Genomic DNA, 16,290 nt, shown 5'->3' with positions numbered 1-16,290 from the left:
AATACTTTATTTTATTCTAAGAGTCAGTGACTACTTTGTTGTTATAGGCAAGACTACTATATCACCACAACAAAACTCAAGGTCTATCCAATTAAAAAAAAGATTTTATTCATATGTTGGAGGAGCAGAGGGTTTCCTTTAGCCTACAATGAACACTTAAAATGGGCAGTGAAGCAAGAAGCCAATATAACACAAGAAAGACTCTACCAAATTAAACTCTCATCTACTTTTAAGTAGATATCATACACATTCCCTTGCTCCTTTATACTTTTAAATTCCTGGATATTTTATGTTTTGGGTGGGATTTTGGCGGACGGTTTGTTCTTTATCTAAGGAAAAAAGAGAACTTAGTTCCTACTTCACTTTTTAATACTGTAACATTCAAATATGAGAAAATCTATATCCAGCAACCAGAGGTTATAAACTGATAGTCTGCTGACAGATCTGTTTTCCAACACTGTGGTTTAATAAAAATTTTAATTTGATTGCTTTTAGGTCAAGCATGCACTTTCCAGGTCTCATCTTATATTCTTTAGGTTACCCACCTGATCCTTGAAGTTATATGAGTTTGCCACCTCTGCCATTATCCATCACTATATTGATCTTTATTGAATCATGTTTTGAGCCTCAATAATTCTGAAGTTATTTCTAATTTTAAATCTTAATTCTAAGACTTAATACAGCCATGAATATTAACAAGTACACAGCTATGAGGTGTGAAAAAAGGTCAAACACTGCTCCATACCATATGGTTGCTTATAGCTATTAGATTACCACAGCCATAATAATTTAAGAGAGAAATGGGGTAAACATTGTAGGTTAAGACCTTCCATTCATTAATAGTGTGTTTAAAACAATCTGCATAATTAAAAAATAAATAAAACAATCTGCAATGATGACAGGATAATTAATTTGCTAAGAATTTTCATGGGAATGCCTCAATATTGATGGAGAGAAATCTCCAACGCAACATTTCTTTTCTTTTGGTTTATATTCATCCTGTTAGAAAAAATAATTCTAACATTAAAACTACATACAGAGCTCAAAACTGTTCCTAGGTACATATGTAAAAATCACACTTAATAGGAAATACTGTAATGAAAACACCTGAATAAAATTAAACACTAGAGAACGCCAGACAATCTTCCTCAAAGCTTTACACATTTGGACACAAAATCTGTTCTTACATGTTGCACTGTAAAATCTTCAAACTCTTACTACCCACATCACTCCAAAAGAATACTGAGGAAGTGAAAATATTTCTCATGGCAGTACTCACATTCCTGCTTAAAGGTAAAATATTCAGTAAGGTGTCTGCATTCATGGTTGCCTCTCAGAAGAAATAATGTGCTTGGGTATAGAATCTTCAGGACCCATAAATATAAGACACACTACAAAAGAAAATGTTTCCAGTGAATTAATCTTATATTTTTGTTTAAATAAGCTGTTTGATCTTTGCTTCTTTTCCTCTAACCCTATTACCCTTACAATCTCTATCACTCTTCATTATCTTTTTATTATCTTCTTCTCTTTGTCCCTTACTAAAACATAAGCTCCATGAAATTAAGGACTTTGTCATCTTATTCACTTCTGATTCTCCACTCTTAGAAAAGCACCTAGCAAATAGTAGAAGAGCAATAAATATCTGTTGAATGAATGAGTCAAATAATTTAATTACTTTAGATTTACAAATTGTTTGCTGTAAAAACAATTAGCAGATTGGTCTCCTCCTTAGGTATACCAATAAATAAAACAACAATGTCAAAAATAATAGCAGCTAACATTTATTGAGTACTCATAATGTGCCAAGCACTATATAATTAATTCCCCTCCTTTATTCCTCAAACAACCCTACGAAGTATATAATATTATCTCTATTTTACAAATGAAGAAACTGAAGCAAAGAGCTTAAGTAACTTGTCCGAAATCACAAAACCTCTAAGTAATGGAGATAGGATTCTGATCCTCTGATCTTAAACATTATGCCATGCTGCCTAACGAAGAGAATAACCATGCTTTATGTTTACATTGTTGGTTATGAATGTTGCCTTATATAATGTAGGTGCTTATTATGTGAAATGACTCAATGATAATGCAATTTTTTAATAAAAAGAATATTAAAAGAGTACAGCGGCTATTTTCCCCTAAATACACCTAACATAAGAAACAGGCTCAATCCCACTACTGGGCATATACCCTGAGAAAACCATAATTCAAAAAGAGTCACGTACCACAATGTTCACTGCAGCTCTATTTACAATAGCAAGGATATGGAAGCAACCTAAGTGTCCATCAACAGATGAATGGATAAAGAAGATGTGGCACATATATACAATGGAATATTACTCAGCCATAAAAAGAAATGAAATTGAGTTATTTGTAGTGAGGTGGATGGACCTAGAGTCTGTCATACAGAGTGAAGTACGTCAGAAAGAGAAAAACAAATACCGTATGCTAACACATACATATGGAATCTAAAAAAAAAAAAAAAAAAAATGGTTCTGAAGAACCTAGGGGCAGGACAGGAATAAAGACACAGACGTAGAAAATGGACTTAAGAACACGGGGAGGGGGAAGGGTAAGCTGGGACGAAGTGAAAGAGTGGCATGGACTTATATATACTACCAAATGTAGAATAGTTAGCTAGTGGGAAGCAGCTTCATAGCACAGGGAGCTCGGTGCTTTGTGACCACCTAGAGGGATGAGATAGGGAGGGTGGGACGGAGACGCAAGAGGGACGAGATATGGGGATATATGTCTAAGTATAGCTGATTCACTTTGTTATAAAGCAGAAACTAACACACCATTGTAAAGCAATTATACTCCAATAAAGATGTTAAAAAGGGCTTCCCTGGTGGCGCAGTGGTTGAGAATCCGCCTGCCAGTGCAGGGGACACGGGTTCGAGCCCTGGTCTGGGAAGATCCCACATGCCGCGGAGCAACTGGGCCCGTGAGCCACAACTACTGAGCCTGCGCGTCTGGAGCCTGTGCTCTGCAACAAGAGAGGCCGCGACAGTGAGAGGCCCGCGCACCGCGATGAAGAGTGGCCCCAGCTCTCTGCAACTAGAGAAAACCCTCGCACAGAAACGAAGACCCAACACAGCCAAAAATAAATAAATTAATTAATAAACTAAAAAAAAAAAAAAAAATGTTAAAAAAATAAAATTAAAAAAGAAACAGACTCACATTTTACTTATTTGGTTAAAAAAAAAAAGGAAAGACTATTTCATATGTAAATAAGCTTGGTTTACATAATTATATACAAAAAGAAAAAACAAACTTCATTTATTCATTTTTTTGGCCACGCTGCTTACGGAATCTTATTTCCCTAACCAGGGATAGAGCCCAAGCCCTTGGCAGTGAAAGTGCAGAGTCCTAACCACTGGACTACCAGGGAATTCCCACAAACTTTATTTTAAACAAGTTAAGGTATATGAAATGTGTAACTATTCACATCTTCATTTTATTCACAAGAAAAAAATAATTAAACTGGGGAAATACTTATTAAACACCTGTCCTTTTTCCTTATTCTGATTCTTTATTATTTTCCTTTTATAACAATAAAATATATTAAAAGAGTCAGCTACTAAACCCTCTAATACAAAGACATACATACCAACACGCTCAGGTACCAACTAAGCTTCCTAAAATTTTTTATTTTATTGTTTTTGTCAAAGCCCCCAATCAGAATAGAATTAAAAAAAAAAAAAGCCCCCAATCTTTTTATTAAGGAGGGCAATTTTCTAGTTTTCTTGAAGGCTCCAGGGAAGTTTGAGGAGGCTGATGATGAAACTATGAATGGAAAGAGGAACTAAGGATAATAAAATTCCCAAGGGAATTTGGGTGGACAGAGCCCTGAGCTCTCTTCCCCACTAAGGATCCTAGCATACCTCAGAAAAGAGGTTGAAAACACTGGAGGAGAATTAAACAACAGTAATTGGCATGGAAATTCACCAGGTAAAGCTTCAGTATCTAGTGGGGGAGATGGTTAAGAGCACAGGCTGAGTCAAACTGCCTAGCTCCACCACTTACTAACAATATGACCTTGGGCAAGTTATTTAACCTCTCCAAGCCTCAGACTCCTCTATAAAATGGATAAAATAATAGTACTTACCTCATAACTTTGTTGTAAAGATTAATCAATGTGTATTAAGTGCTTAGAATATGCTTGAAACACATTAATGCTAACACACTTATCTATTTGTAGAGCTTCTACCCAACAATTTTACCTGTAAGAATCTGTCCTGTAGAAATAATTGGGCAAGTATATAAAGCTGTATAAATAATATGGCTCACAGAAGCATCACTTATAATGGCAAAAAACTGGGAACACCTCATATGCCTAACAACAAGAAGTTGATTAAATTGACTGTGACTTGTTTAGTCGATGGAATACAATGCAGCTATTAAAAATGATGCTGTAAATTTATAATTATTTACCTGGAATGACATCACAGCATAGGGATTTATGAAAAAAGGAAGTTACAGAACCTTATAATAGGGTTCCATTTTCATTTCAAAAAAGGAAAGAAAGAGATGCATATATTAGAAAATACAAATTGTTCTATATTTATATCTTATTTTAATTTATATAATTAGAAAAGTAAAAGGAGCAAAAAGAACCATCTACTGTTAAGTGATAATCAACAGGTCATTTTAATGTCTCAAGTTTTTTAAAACAAATACTTTCAGAACGCATAAAGATTCTATATGATATACTTGGGTTTTAATTGCTATGGAAGGAGGGAAAGAAGTACTAGAGTTTAAGCAATAAAAGCACTGTAATATATTTTATTTAATCGGAAAAAATACAATTAATCTTTTTTTGCATGGGTGAATGCCTTTAGGGGCAAGAGAGATAAATAGCATTACCTCCTTAGGGCCACTAGATAACAGGGCAATAAAGACCCCTTAGTTTGCTCACAATTTCCACTGGGAAAAATGGCAATTATAATTACATTAAGAGTAGCACAAAGAAAATTAAAAGAATAGTTTGAAAGACAGAAGAGGAATAAATAGTAGCTTTACTAAAAACTTTAGAATATGCAGAGGTATTAAAAAGAACCCAATACAGGTAATTTAAGGAACTTATTTTATTAGGAATTAATGGAAATCATCTGTGATAACACTTAAAAGCAAATCAAATGACAGTATATGATTATTACCTCTATACTAAAATAACCTCTGTCCACATAATCACCAAGAAAAAGGTATCGTGTATTAGCAGGTGATCCTCCTACTTCAAAAAGTTTCATCAGATCAAAAAATTGGCCATGGATGTCACCACACACTGAAACAAGAAGATTATTAGATATGAAAAAAAACCTCTGAAATAACAAATTTTACTTAAATTCTAATTTATTTTACATAAGAGATAGTGTAAAATTCTATCAAGAAAGGTTTAAGAAGGAAGTAATCTATGAAGAGTCATGATAGGGATGATGTGTACACAAGTGTTCATGTGCTCAAGATCTAGAACAAGATATAACAAAAGTAATGAAATTTGTAGTCAGTGACAAAATTTTCATCTAACTTTATAAAGCTCCTCTTTAGGAAGCCAAACATGCATGTCTTAGGATGACAAAATTATAATGGTGGCAGTAAAATCTCCATTCTAACTCCATACTTTCTGTTGACTTCTAAATGATCACTTTTGGTATCTGATACAGCACTGAGGTATTTGCCCCTAATGACTGAAAACAAAGTAAATAAGTATTTGTTGAATCAAATTCAATGATGGCCAACAAAACTAATGAAACCTTCACAAAAGCATATTAGACTAACTTCTGCACTCAGATTTTTTAGGATCATGTTTATTCAATGAAAACAGGCAAAAACTTTAAAAAGAAAATAATCTGGAAATTCAAGATAATGTCCATGTAATATTAATTTAGTATACAATATGAATGAAGAAGAAACAGCTTTATATTTAGGTAAGTAAATAATGGTGCAGTAAAAAATAATATCCAAAACATAAATAAGTGTACCTGTAATTGGAGCCTCTACTTCTATCATGGTTTTCTCTCTCCGAAGAATGGCAGCACCCTCATTGATAATTCTAAGTGCAATTTCTTCATCTACCCGACCTTCTTTTACTAAGTGGTTCTTCAAAACATCAACCCTGGGTATCCCATCCATATCAAAAACTTCTTCAGATGTCAAGCGATGCGTTGGGGGGAAAGGGACAGCTGCAATTTTTTTTAATTAATAAAAAATAAATCACTATTAATATATTAACATACAAACTAATCAATGGATCTAGGTAAATAAGAGTAAAAACTGAAAAGCTGAAGTTTTTGTTTTGCTTCTTCATTTACTGGATGGGGTATTAATTTTTTAAAAGCTTTTTAAAAAAAAAGAGTAATCAAACTATACTTCCTTTTTAATAATCTATATATAATAACAGAAGAATTATTAGAGAAATAAACTGTCTCACAAAATTAAAATTTCTTTCAGGATAACTAAAGCTTTCTTCTTTAAGCTAAAACATTTTTTGGTAGAATTCTCAAAACATACACTCTTCATCTTAAATGAAGTACAATAAATATAACTTAATACCACATAAGCATGAATAGAAAGAAATCCCAAATATAAGGTGATCTACCAACTTCCTATTAAAAATATATAAAACAATGCCTGCTGGCCAACTTGAATAGAAACTTCTAGGGATATAGATTAAAACTGCCAAATGCTTATTGATGGAATTTAAATTAATTCAGATGCACATATAGATTTAAAATAACATTAATAAATCACGATAATTTTGAAATACTGCTTTTTCTCTTACCTTCATGTTTCATAAAATACTTTCATTCAAAATCTTTACACACATTTTTGACATCAGTGTATTCCTTATCACTGGATTCATTTTTTGAGTCATCTAACATACTTTTCAAAAGCAAATCATCCTCACTCCCATTTAAGTTGTTTGAGATACAGTACTTTTAAAATACATATTCAATGCTATCACTGCAAATTTATGCTAAGCCACAATTTCCATTTGTCTAACTACTGAAATAGTTGGCTTTTTTACTCCTGTAGCATATATTTACAATTTCCACAAGTAATTACCAACTGTATTGTTTTAAACTGATATTTGCTTTTTTCTATTCATGAGAATTTAATCATAATAAGAAACACCAGATGAAAAAACAAAAGACAAACTGATTTCAACCTAAAGCTCTAAATCCATTGTCATTGAATAATCCAGTCACTTATTCTTACTCATAATGTTAAAATCAATACTTTTCTCTCATGCCTGTGATTCATTTCTCATGACTGTATTACCATTCTCTTTTCAAACACATTAGCAAGGTTTTAGGTCAAAGTTATAATGTCTTTAAACATTATTATCTTCTTCATATACTGGGAATTTTCAACAAAAAATAGTACAATGATTTTTGTCTTCACTATAATTGAAAATACTTTGCTCCTGTTTAAATGAAATTTAAAATGTTGATTTTAAACTGATATTTATTAAATGGAATGGAAAATGTGAAGGTCCGTTTTCAGTGGTATCTACCACAATTTTGAGGTCATATACTTAGGAAAAGTTACTACATATCTGTTAAAATTTTTTATTCCTTTTTTACTGAATCCAACAAATGACCTCTTTATGCATTCAAAACCAGCTTGGATTGAAGTAGTTTTAGGCCCTTTACCAAACAGTACTTTGTTTTTCAAAATAAAGAAAGCAAGAGGGCTTCCCTGATGGCGCAGTGGTTAAGAATCTCCCTGCCAATGCAGGGGACACGGGTTCGAGCCCTGGTCCGGGAAGATCCCACATGCCGCGGAGCAGCTAAGCCTGTGAGCCACAACTACTGAGCCTGCGCTCTAGAGCCTGCGAGCCACAACTACTGAAGCCCACACGCCTAGAGCCCGTGCTCCGCAACAAGAAGCCCGCGCACCGTAACAAAGAGTAGCCCCCACTCGCTGCAACTAGAGAAAGACCGCGCCCAGCAACAAAGACCCAACTCGGCCAAATAAATAAATATATTTTAAAAAAAAGAAAGAGAGAAATTTATAGTAAGAATTTAGTCTACCTATAGACTCAAATGTAAGGCAGATCTCTCTTTTCTGAAATAAAATTTTTAAAGAAAAATGTCACTTTATATTTGGGCATACAGTACATAGTATTTTCTTGATGTTTCAGGGCCATCACTGTGATCATCAATTATCATGCAGAAGACTGGAAAAGTATAGGACCAACTGTTTCTTCACAGTTCAACTTAAAAAAACTAAAAACAGGGGGCTGGGTTAGAATTACATCAATTACCTAAGAAGAGTAAATAACCACATTCTCATAGGAGGAAAAAAATTTAGGAAGAACTCAGTTTTTTTTTTTTTTTTTAACAATTTTTTTAAACAATTTTTTTTTTTAATGGGAATTATTTATTTATTTATTTATGGCTGTGTTGGGTTTTCGTTTACTGTGCGAGGGCTTTCTCTAGTTGCGGCAAGTGGGGGCCACTCTTCATCGCAGTGCGCGGGCCTCTCACTATCGCGGCCTCTCCCGTTGCGGAGCACAGGCTCCAGACGCGCAGGCTCAGCGATTGTGGCTCACGGGCCTAGTCGCTCCGCGGCATGTGGGATCTTCCCAGACCAGGGCTCGAACCCGTGTCCCCTGCATTGGCAGGCAGATTCTCAACCACTGCACCACCAGGGAAGCCCCTGCATTGGCAGGCAGATTCTCAACCACTGCGCCACCAGGGAAGCCCAAGAACTCAGTTCTTATAAGTGAGATAAGAACTAAGGCAGAGGGATATCAACCATTTCTAAAAGACTTTGAAATCATCAATCCCTCTTGCTTTCATCTTTTTTGATACTTAGTAAAACAAAACTTGAACTTGCTTCTTTTTCCCCCCCTTTAGAACACATCTATTCCCATTACTTTTTACTGCATCTAGAATAAGACATTAAAATACATTTTGTTCCCCCAAATATAGTATGTCAGATTCCAATAAAATAAAAACCTTTCTTAACGTATGCTCTTCTCCAACCAAAGATTAAACAAACCATTATACTATATGCTATAACCAAATTTGCCCCTAACAGTAAACCAATCGTTTATAAACTACAAAATTTAACAATTACTAAATAAAAGTTACTTTTGGGACATCATGAAAATGAAAAGTTTAAATATCTCTTAAATACAAATTTCTGAGATCAAGATGGGATCATATTTTTCTCATCAGGCCAAGAGAATTTTTCCTCTACTTAGGAAAAAAGATACTGTTTAAAATATTGCATTCTAGATTATGCATACTTCCTAATAATCAACAACATAAGTCCACTAACAGGTGAATTCTGTTCAAAATACAGAACTTCCTAAAAACCCATCTGGGAGACAATCTCCCTCTCTGCCCCACTCAGCCAGTCGCCTGTGGTACTGCATGTTTTCATGCACATTGCGAATGCCCCACTGCAAGTCACACTGAGCTACTGCTCCTCTTTAACCAAGAGTCAGAATGTCTTTATTCATCTGGGAAAAAAAAGCATAAACTGCCTCCAGACCTATGTTTTCCACTTCTTTTTCAATTCAAGGCATACTTTTAAATTTCAACACCAGTTGGGATACTTTTTAAGGAATGCGTACAGGTTGAAGGGTGAAGAAATGCCACCATAGGTAAAAGTAGATGAAAAACTGTTGTTCTAACAACACAACACTGATAGTGGAGAATAGAGAGTTTCAAAAGAATGTTTTAATATATCAGTAAATAAGAAAATAGAGGCAAAAAAGGCATTGTGCTCTTTGGCAGCTGGAGAAAGGAGCCATAGCAGGTGATCTAACTAAGCAAAAGAAAACTGACCAAATAGAATTTGGCCTAATAGGAAATTAATTACTGACCCTGTTGGTCAATAGAGGGTTAAATTTTTTTCATCAAAAATTAATATTCTCGGGGCTTCCCTGGTGGCGCAGTGGTTAAGAATCCGCCTGCCAATGCAAGGGACACGGGTTCGAGCCCTGGCCTGGGAAGATCCCACATGCCACGGAGCAACTAAGCCCATGCGCCACAAGTACTGAGCCTGCGCTCTAGAGCCCGCGAGCCACAACTACTGAGCCCACGTGCCACAACTACTGAAGCCTGCGCACCTAGAGCCCGTGCTCCGCAACAAGAGAAGCCACGACAGTGAGAAGCCTGCGGACCACAACGAACAGTAGCCCCCGCTCACTGCAACTAGAGAAAGCCCGCACACAGCAACGAAGACCCAACACAGCCAAAAATAAATAAATAAATTTATTTAAAAAAAAATTAATATTCTCAACTACTACCATCAACTCCTAAGGTACTTTAAAGCATTTCCATCTAAGTTCAGGTTTTAAATGGTTTTTTACATTTCTAATTCATCTTCAGCCAACTATTCCTGTTTTTCTAGGGTTTTCATCCTATATTTTTTTTTCTCCTTATTTTCAGACTATTTTTCCAACTCTTCTATGTTTGAGATAGGGAAAAACCAGTACATACATGTATGTAAATATAATGTGAATGGTCAATAACTGAAATGGCTAAAATGGAGGATTAGCTTGAACAACCTAAAGAGCTATAAAATCATAAAATCACCAAGTTTCCAACACTAGAAAACTTGATTTGGTAATATTCACTTTAACCAAACTGTTCTGTTGGAAAATTTCCTTTAACACAAATTTTGGCATGAAGGTCATATCTGTATAGTAATCAATAACCTTCACAAGGTATTTTAATTCAGATTTAATATATGGTGGCTGATAGACAAGGCTTCAAAAAATTTAATGTAGGAAGTTGAAAAAATAAACCAGGGACACAGACTGATCAAGGATGGGGGAAGAGCAGAGATCTTACTTTTCCTACTAATGGGTAAGGAATCCTGGGACTTAACTAATCCTGTTGGCCAACTCTAAGCAAAGGCTGCAAACTATTAGCCCCGTGAGGCCTCCAACACCAACTGGGGTGCAGCCTGTGCCACCTGAAAACTACTCCAAAGTATCATTCAGATGTCTGTGCTTCTCACCATTGCCATTACTGGCAACTGTCCAAAATAAAGTTCCTCCTGATTTTTTTCTCTGTATTTCTTTTGTTCACACCATGCCATCCTCAGGCTGTTCTCCTCCCTCCCAATCCTCTTCATTGAGGCCTGCAGAATTCCCACTAAAAAATAAAAAAAATAAAAATCCACCCTTCTTTCCTGTGTGCACATGCATGGGTGCGCGCACACACACACATTTTAGCTCTTCACAAAATGCTGTCTTCATCTCTCTAGCTTAATTAAATCTTAGTCCGCCTGAAGGACAACACTTCTGAAACACTTTTTTCAAAGTTGACGATGCTCATTTTTCCACACTCCACTATTTGAGCAGAAAAGGCTACAGTCTTCTTTCAGCTCCCCACTACCACTTCCAACATCATCATTCCCGTGAAGAAGAAAATGCTTCCTGCTTTGAGGTTCATGACTTCTGGCTAGTTTATTCTTGTCCCAGCCATCTACTAAATTTCTGGTCATCTCTCACATGAAACTCAGTTTCCTGGTTCGAAAGCCTTCCCCACTCTAAGCACCACCATCATCAATGTCCATGTGGATGACCTACGTAAACCCAAGAACTGAGAGGTTTGAGCTCCATTCTACTTCAACTCCCCTAGCCTTAGCCATAATTTCTGCTCCAGCTCTGAAATCCTGAATTCCAATCTCTTACTCCATGATCAAAATCTCTAATCCTTTCAGTTTCACCCCCTTTTCTTCATCTGTTCTCCAATTATAGCAAGAACGTGGACAGCCTCTCCTAATCAACCCCCTTCTGGATACTTTTGCTTGCTGCAATTTTGAAGCTATTCCATCACCCACCCACTTTTTAAACAACATCCTGAATTGTTTAAAGTCCTTTTGTCCTTCTACCCTACTTACAAAACTCCAATTCTTGGATGAGTTAGTTTCTAAACTTGGATGCTAAGTATAAAATCATCAAAACAGCTCAGTGCTACTACAAATTCACGGTCTCCAACTTAGTTGGTCACTAGCACTTGCCATCAATCCTATTAAACGTTCTAGTCTGTGCTCTCTCCCATTCTCCTCAGTGGAGATTTCAAATGATCACCTCTTCCTTGAACCCTACACTTAATTTCTCTCTTACTCAGTAGTCAACTTGCATCTTTTTCAGAGAAATTTGAGACCTTCAGACCAAATGTCAACTTTTCTGTCCCTCTCCATCCACATCTATGCCAGTATCCACTTTACATTTCTTCCTATCAAGGAAGAGGTATTTCGTCCATCCAATACTAAACATTCTACTGTGCTCTGAATCCCACTCCCCCAACCTCTTCACTTCAGTTCACCCTTCCCACCCACCCATGCCCCTATTCTGTTTCTTCTGCCTCTGACTCTCCATTGGTTCTTCCCTTTGAGCAGATAAACATACAGCCAGCCCTCCACAACCACAGGCTTGCCTGTGCAGATTCAACCAACCACGGATAGAAAATATTTTAAAAATAAAGTTCCAGAAAGTTCCAAAAAGCAAAACTTGAATTTGCCTCTCTGGCAACTATTCGCATAGCATTTACATTGTATTAGGTATTATAAGTAATTTAGAGATGATTTAAAGTAAATGTGAGGATATAGGTAGGTTATATGCAAATACTAAAACATTTTACATAAGGGACTTGAGCATCCACGGATTTTGGAATGGGGAGGGGTATCCTGGAACCAAATCCCCACAGATACCGAGGGGAGACTGTACTAAAGTCTCTATGATCTTACAAACAACCCCAACAAGTAATTCTCCCTTACTCCTCATCCCTGTTTCTACCATATATATCCCTTATTTTACAACTAAGCTTCTTGAAAGAGTAATCTACAGGGTATAGCTTCATTTTATCACTTTTTTGTCTACTTTCCTCAATCTACATTTATCTGGCTTCTGCTCTATTCCTTCACCTTATTCCTCTCTCCTCTCTTGGGTTCTTGAACTCACTCACCTGGTTTTTCTCTTAATTCTCTGGTCATACCTGATCAGCCTATTTCATGAACTTCTAGTCCTTTTTCTGGTCCTAGGACAGTGTGACCTAGGATTCTGTCCTTGACCCTCATATCACACTCCTCTCATTCATAACTATGGATTCACTAAAATCTTTATTTTGTGGACTCCCAAATAGATTATTCAGTCCAGACCCTGCCCCTAAACTCCAAGTCCTTATTGAACTATCAAATATCTTCATTTGAATGTTCCATAAGTATCTTAAACTTAATATGTCCAAAACTTAATGTATGAACTTTCCCTCTAAACTATCACCAATATAGCTACTCATCTGGAAATTATCCTGGAAGTCTTTTTCTTCCTCACCCTAACATGGCCAATAGGTCCTAAATAATTCTCTGATCTGGTTTTGTCCCTTTGGTCCTGAAACACTGAATAAGGATTTTTTTATTTTTTCTAAAATTACTAAAATCTTTTCAATTTGCCCATGCTTCACAATAACTCAGAATACTTTTTAAAATTCTAATCTCAACATCCTCCTGTTTCAAGATTGGCTTCATCATATAAAATCCAAATTGTGTCTCTTAACATACCATATGAGATCCCTTGTAATCTGACCCTTCCCTACATCTCCAGCCCTCATCTTTTGCCACTAACTCACATTCCAGACACATCCTATACTTCAGATATTTAATCTTCATTTTTAAAGTTACATCACTTTAAAAATATCTCCGTACTTTGCACGCCCTATTACTTGGGGGTACACTATTCCCACCCTTTGTCTAACTTCTCCTTGTCCTTAAACCTCATTTCAGTGTTCCAATTCTTGAAAACATTTCCTGTTCCCAGGCTAGGTTAATGGTGCCCCCTCCTTGTGGTCCCATAGCAAAGCATATGATGCACACCTACATCATGGCACTTATCAACTGTACTGTAAATATCTTGTCTCCCCCTCAAGCTTATGAGCTCCTTGAAGGCAAGGGAGCTGTCTTTCATCTCTACATACCTAGTGATTAGAACATGAATACTAATGTCTACTGAATTAATGATACATTAGTTACAGTTTCTAAATTACTTATCTTACACTAATTTATGTAGCAATGACAATATATTTATAGTGCTTTATTTACAGTTTACAAACTGCTTTCACATACATAACGCTATGATTCTCAGAGACATCTTGTGAGTTCAGTAGGGCAAGTTTTATCTCAATTGCACAAATAGGATAACAGGTTCAGATAAGTTAATGGCTCTCTCAAGGTGTTTCAACTAGTAAGGGGTAGAGCCATGATTGAAGCTGAGTTCTTCAGAATGCTACTCCAGTACTATCTGTCTTATATCAACACAGTGACAATGCTCTTCTGACTAAAAGAGTCATCAAAACTCTCCTCTTCACCAAGAACGTTATAACCCATTCAGATGCCACGGGTAGAAGCATGCTCTAAAGAAAGATTCAGCAGATCCTACAACACTGTCTTCAAAATTCCAGGTATCCCTTGGTTTCCTTTTAATTTGTGGTGGTTCTTTGAACACAATAACCTTCCCTCAAAAACTGGTTCCCCTTCCTGGCTTATTTTTGTTATGGTATCATCATTCTCTGTTACTCTGACTTAAAATTTTGGTGTAATTGTTCTCTTTCTGGACTCCAAGTCCTACTGATTCTTCAAATTCTCTTTTTTTTTTTTTTTAACACCTCCATTGCTGCAATGTTAGTTCAAGTTCTTATTACTTTGTGTACGAGAAAACTCTAACTAAAATCTCTACTTTTCCTCCCCTTTTTTGTACAAAGCATAGGTAGATAAATCTACCCAAAAATTTGGGGTGGTTTCTTAAGGACTAAAGAATAAAGGGAACAAAAGCCTGAAACTTATTTTCAAAGTCTTTCTTAACCATTCCCAGTATCTTCCATGTCACTCCAATCTCTTCTGCCAATGCTCAAACAATCACTAAAGCAAAATTAGTCTGATTACTGTTTTCTCAAAAAGGTTTGCTCTTCCACCTGTTTCATTCCCACACCCAGTCACTGATCCAATACATCTACTTTCTAATATTACTCAGAACTTGTGTCATATCTGGTTTTCCTCTTTCTCTTAATTCATGCTGTGGTCATTCTGCACTTGGACTACTCCATTAATCTTCTGACATCCTGATTTAAGCCTCTCCCATTTTAATATTTCATTCTACACAATATCACGTTAGCTTTCAAAAATCAAAATACTGGGTCATTCCTTTACTTTAAAACCTTCAATAATAATAATGGTGATGGCTACCATTAGTTGAGTACTTACCATGTGTCAGGCCAGGCACTGTGGTACAAATTTTACATGAATTGTCTCTATTATCCTTCAAAAATCCCATATTATTAACTCTATTTTGCAGATGAGAAAATTGAGGGTTGGTGATATTAAGTATCTTGTCCTCAGTGAAAAGGTTAAAGTAGAACTAGGTTCAAACCCAGGCAGTCTGACTCCAGAGGCTTAATCATCCAGTGTTCTTAATCATCCAGAGGCTATACTGCTTAGCTTAAGTTTCAGATCCTCAACTTGGTGTACAAAAAATCCTTTCCAACTTCATCTCCTGCTTGCCAAGAACTTTACACAATACTGTGACACATTTCAAGCTTTTTTCAAACTCATCCTTTAAGGCTCCCCTCAAAACATAATCCTTTCAGTAAAGTTTCCCTCCAATTAAGACAGTTAATTCCTTTTTTACAGCTCCAACAGCACTTTGTACCTAATTCATTATATTATTTATTTGCAATAATGTCTCCCCCACCAGACTGCCTCCAAGAGAATCTATCTTACTTAATTCAATTCTGTATCCCTAATGCCTAGTATTATGTCTGGTCCAAAGCACATACTCGATAAATGTTGCACAAATAAATGGTCCCAATCTTTTGCTTATTTGAATCTTACCCATCCTTCAAGGCCTCTTTCCTCCTATACAAACCCTTGCTACACCACTCCAGTCCAGAGTGATCACTACCTCCTTTGAACTCAGCTTGCTGGGTCTACCACTTATCTGGCAATTATTAATCACACCCAGCCTTATGACATAAATGATTAACTTTTCATGAGTACTTATTTCCCCAAGGACCAAGACTGTATTTTATCTTTCACACTTCTGTTGTTTCCCTACAGTTTTTAGCTATACAGCAGGCATTAAATAAATATTTGCTATTTGATTACTTTGAATTTCCAAAATAAATTTTACATACCATACAAGAATGCCAATTAGCTTTAGCTTATTTCACCTCTGTGTATAAATAAACATTTTTATAATGAAATGAAGTCATATGATTGGCACTAAAACACACCTCATCTAATAAATCAAAATTCTTTCACCAA

The 16,290-nt window shown here is 35.9% G+C and overlaps 1 protein-coding gene and 1 pseudogene across 9 annotated transcripts in view; one reads left to right on the top strand and one right to left on the bottom strand.

Moving 5' to 3' along the window:
- LOC309642703 (protein FAM136A pseudogene) overlaps positions 1 to 16,290 on the top strand; it is a 294,376-nt pseudogene that overhangs the window by 156,654 nt on the left and 121,432 nt on the right. The gene's annotated exons all lie outside the window — the stretch shown is intronic.
- The window catches only part of PPP3CB (protein phosphatase 3 catalytic subunit beta), a 47,761-nt gene that overhangs the window by 27,536 nt on the left and 3,935 nt on the right, over positions 1 to 16,290 (bottom strand). For all 8 annotated transcript variants that reach the window (XM_082424527.1, XM_082424522.1, XM_082424525.1 and 5 more), the window contains exons 2-4: positions 5,988 to 6,188; positions 5,166 to 5,290; positions 1,280 to 1,391 (exon numbers count right to left, since the gene is read on the bottom strand). In XM_082424527.1, the coding sequence (XP_082280653.1) occupies positions 1,280 to 1,391; positions 5,166 to 5,290; positions 5,988 to 6,188 (438 nt within the window). The remainder of the gene's footprint in view (positions 1 to 1,279; positions 1,392 to 5,165; positions 5,291 to 5,987; positions 6,189 to 16,290) is intronic.

This window comes from Balaenoptera physalus (genome assembly GCF_965194825.1).
Source record: "Balaenoptera physalus genome assembly, chromosome: 14".
Classification (NCBI taxonomy): domain Eukaryota; kingdom Metazoa; phylum Chordata; class Mammalia; order Artiodactyla; family Balaenopteridae; genus Balaenoptera; species Balaenoptera physalus.
Note: the sequence above shows the minus strand (reverse complement) of the source record. Positions and strands in the feature narration are given on the sequence as shown.